The sequence below is a fragment of the Vicia villosa genome, linkage group LG1 (genome assembly GCF_029867415.1).
Source record: "Vicia villosa cultivar HV-30 ecotype Madison, WI linkage group LG1, Vvil1.0, whole genome shotgun sequence".
Lineage (NCBI taxonomy): Eukaryota > Viridiplantae > Streptophyta > Magnoliopsida > Fabales > Fabaceae > Vicia > Vicia villosa.
In genome coordinates, this window is record NC_081180.1 from 78,744,280 (window position 1) to 78,747,849 (window position 3,570).

Sequence of the window (3,570 nt, forward strand, 5' to 3'; positions counted from 1 at the left end):
TTATATCACATCTAAAATTAGAGGTAAAATTATTGACATAATGTTGAATAGACTATTCATCGCTACAAGATCATTTTTGGTGCCATTGAGTGCAAAACTGAATAAACTAGTATTTCATTGAAGGAGATATGTTTGTTAGAAAGAAGAGAAAAAACTGAATTCCCAGAAAACCCCATCAAGAATCCACGCTTATTTTGAAATGATCAAGGGTAGTTATGTAAACTACTTCCCTTGCCTCGAAAATTGCAGAAAGTCCGAAAGAAAATTCTGTTAGAAATGTGTTGAAGACGGTTTTCCCTCGCACCAAACACACCCTCTTCATTGCCACTATATAATCTCTTTCTTCAACCTCTCTCTCTTCAAAGCTCCAACCGCCTTTCTCTTTCTACAATTTTCTCTCTCTCTCTCTGAAGAAGAAGAACTTCAACTCATCTTGTGAAGTTGAAGCTTCTCTTCGTTTCTCATCCTTTCTGTTCCGATCCAGTTTCTTCTTAGGTAAACGCTTTCTCCTAATTCATCTTCGAATACTCTCATTCATATGTTAGCGTTTTCGTTTTCAGTTACACTTTCTTGATCGATTGTGTTTATAGTAATTTCTTCGATCGTGAAACCGTTTCTTGAATTTACAAATTATTGATCTGAAAATGTGAATATTAAATAATGCTTAAACGATTCTGAATTTCTGATAATGGATCGTCTCGTCACGTTTCTGATTTGTTTTCTGGTTTTACAGCATTACTTCACCGATCAAAATGCATAACAAGGACGTTTGTTCTCCTTCATCTCAAAGCGGATTCGGCGTCCGCCTCAACTCCGCCGGAAACATGCATTCGAACGCCGGCGCGTTTGCTTCGTTGTACTCTGTTCTGACTAACGAGCTCTCCGGAAACTGCAGCAATGGCGGAGGAGGAGCTTCGCTTTATCCGTACTCTGACTCCGGAACTGATTACGATTCGTGCGTGAACGTGATACAGAAGCATCAGGATATGGTGAATCGTCACAGTATGTGTCTCAGTCGTCTAGTGGAGACATCCAAAGAAGTTGAAGCTCTGCAGCAAGAGAACGGACAGCTCCGTGCGGTGAACAAGGAGTTGCAGAAGAATCTGAACCTCCTCGTTCAGGCTTCGCTGGAGAATCGATTTGGCGGTGGTGACTCTTCCATCCAGACACATTCGATTCCGTTTGATGCTTTGCACAGTTTCCGTGGTTTGAATCTTGGTGATGGAAAAGAAAACTGTGCTGATTGGAATAACAATAACATCAGTCACAATAACAAGGAGCTTCTGGAAGGTTCGGATGAGAGTCCAACGAGTGTGATAGATAATAACGGTGTTGAAACGGAGCGGTTCTCGCTGCCGAAAAGCATTTCTGTGAGATCCAATGGCTACTTGAAGCTTGCTCAGCCTCCCGCCGTCGTAACTAACAATAATGCTTGCCGCACCAAGGGTGCTACCCGCTCCCGCGCGTCTTCCACTCAACCTGATGCAGTTGTAAGCACACGCACGTTATGATTACTTTTATTTGTTTATTTATTTATTTATCTATTTATTATTTATTTATCCATTTATCTATTTATTATAATTACTGCTATTGTTACTATATATTGTTATTTCATCTAGGCTTAATTTAACTCGTGATTGTTGCTTTTTTCGTTATGTACCGAACTTGACCTGCTTGTTATTACTTATTATTACTTTCCTTCCAAATGAAGTAAAACATTGCTTGTCTGCGTCATTACCTGCTAGTTAGTTGTGTTGCTGGACCACAGTCGCTCTATTTGTTATTAGGAGAAACGGATGAGTTAGTTAAAATTTGAAGCCATTTTTGGTGCCAATATGCTCTATGCTTGTTATCATGCTCCTGTTAAGTTAATTCCTTTTCACACATTTCTATAAATTTTTGGAATATATAAGACTAGTAGACTATTTGGTCCTGTGATTGTTGATTATTAATGGTTAGAGTACTGGTTTTATATGTAACAAGTAATGCAGGGGTGCAATATATATGACTCAATTTCCTTCATTTAGTTGTTTGTGTTTGTAATCATTGTTGAAGTTTTGTGGGTTGCTATGGTGCAGCAAAAAGTATATGTGCGAGGAGGCCAGAAAGAGGAAGAGCCTCTTGAGATGACTGTGTATAATCAAGGGATGTTCAAAACTGAGCTGTGTAACAAATGGCAGGAAACTGGCACATGTCCTTATAGTGACCACTGCCAATTTGCTCACGGTATCGGGGAGCTTCGCCCGGTGATCCGCCACCCACGCTACAAAACTGAGGTCTGTAGGATGGTCCTTGCTGGAGTTGTTTGTCCCTATGGCCATAGATGTCATTTCCGTCATGCACTTACTGAGCAAGAGAAAGCTTTATCACAATCTACGCCCAGATCAAGGAAATTGGAAAGATAAGTAGTCTCATGGAGTTGTTTGTTTGATTCAAAACGTATACAACAGTACATAATAATATTCTTGATTGTGTAATTACCAATTGAGGTCTAGAGCATGATTCTTGAGGAGAATGTGGCCGGTCATCATGTCTTTCTTTTTTCTTCCCTATAAGTTTGACATTTTGAATTCTGAACTCTACATACATACGTCTATATTGGTCCCAACACAGCGAACAAGTACTATGTGAAATAATACATTTTTTGGATAGTTTTGTAATGACACTCCTTCGATACTTTTACATATTAAACAATTCCTCATTGTGTTTGTAATATGTTGCCAGTGCTCTATTTTTCAGTGTTCTATACTTTTTCTTTTAAGATATATAATATCTATATATGTATGCATAGTTTATCATGTAAGGTTTTTTATTTTATTTCCGATTAAAAACCAAGGGTTTATGAAAAAACAAAGTTTGACGTGTGTTCTTCCGAAATACTATTTATGTATATTAATATTTTTTACTTGCATTTTGCTAAAACCTCTTTATATTCCTCTCTATGAAGTATACCTGGTTAATTGTTATTATTTTTAGTATACCTTCATTTTATTAAAAGAACATTTAATGTGAATCATTTATTGACTTTTTCCATTAAATGTAAAAGACAATTTAATAAAATTGATTTATTAAAATGCAAAATTTATAAAAATTACATAAACAAAATTTTTAATAACTGTGAAGGTTTTTTTTTTTTTACTTTAAAATAATGATTGGACAGATATTGGAATATAAACTATATTCATCTATTAAAAATGCAATTATACGTAAAATATTCAATGTGACAATATAGGTTGGCAATAAATTTTCAAATAGTACTCCATCCCTTTTAAAATGAGTAATTTACTTAAAGGTTTCATGCATATTAAAAAAGGTATATAAGTTGAATTGGTTTTCATGTCATATTCTTGATAGTGATTTAAGCAAACATATTGAATTATTGCAAGTAATAATAAAACAGTAGGATTTATCGAGTATTGCATATGGATATTGTGGAATGATATTGAATTTTTCTTTACTAGTTGAACAAAAAGTTTTTTTTAACTGTTTTATAATGGTAAAAGAGAAAATTAATTAAAATGCTAGTGTTTGAAATTCAATAATAAAAAATGTTAGAAGTGAAGCTGGCTA

At 35.3% G+C, this 3,570-nt stretch overlaps 1 protein-coding gene across 1 annotated transcript; it reads left to right on the forward strand.

Annotated features, from left to right (window-relative positions):
* The first annotated feature begins 216 nt into the window (after positions 1-216).
* On the forward strand, positions 217-2,715 carry LOC131610250 (zinc finger CCCH domain-containing protein 15). Its single transcript, XM_058882145.1, has 3 exons — positions 217-495; positions 734-1,490; positions 2,079-2,715. The coding sequence occupies exons 2-3, from the start codon at positions 753-755 to the stop codon at positions 2,403-2,405; spliced, it is 1,065 nt and encodes a 354-aa protein (XP_058738128.1). The 5' UTR covers positions 217-495; positions 734-752; the 3' UTR covers positions 2,406-2,715.
* The last annotated feature ends 855 nt before the right edge of the window (positions 2,716-3,570 follow it).

What these genes read in the sequence shown, in the direction of transcription:
- LOC131610250 (XM_058882145.1), top strand. Translation starts at nt 753, where the DNA reads ATGCATAACAAGGACGTTTGTTCTCCTTCATCTCAAAGCGGATTCGGC. An exon ending in CCACTCAACCTGATGCAGTT is followed by an intron (nt 1,491 to 2,078) that starts GTAAGCACACGC and finishes GCTATGGTGCAG; the next exon opens with CAAAAAGTATATGTGCGAGG.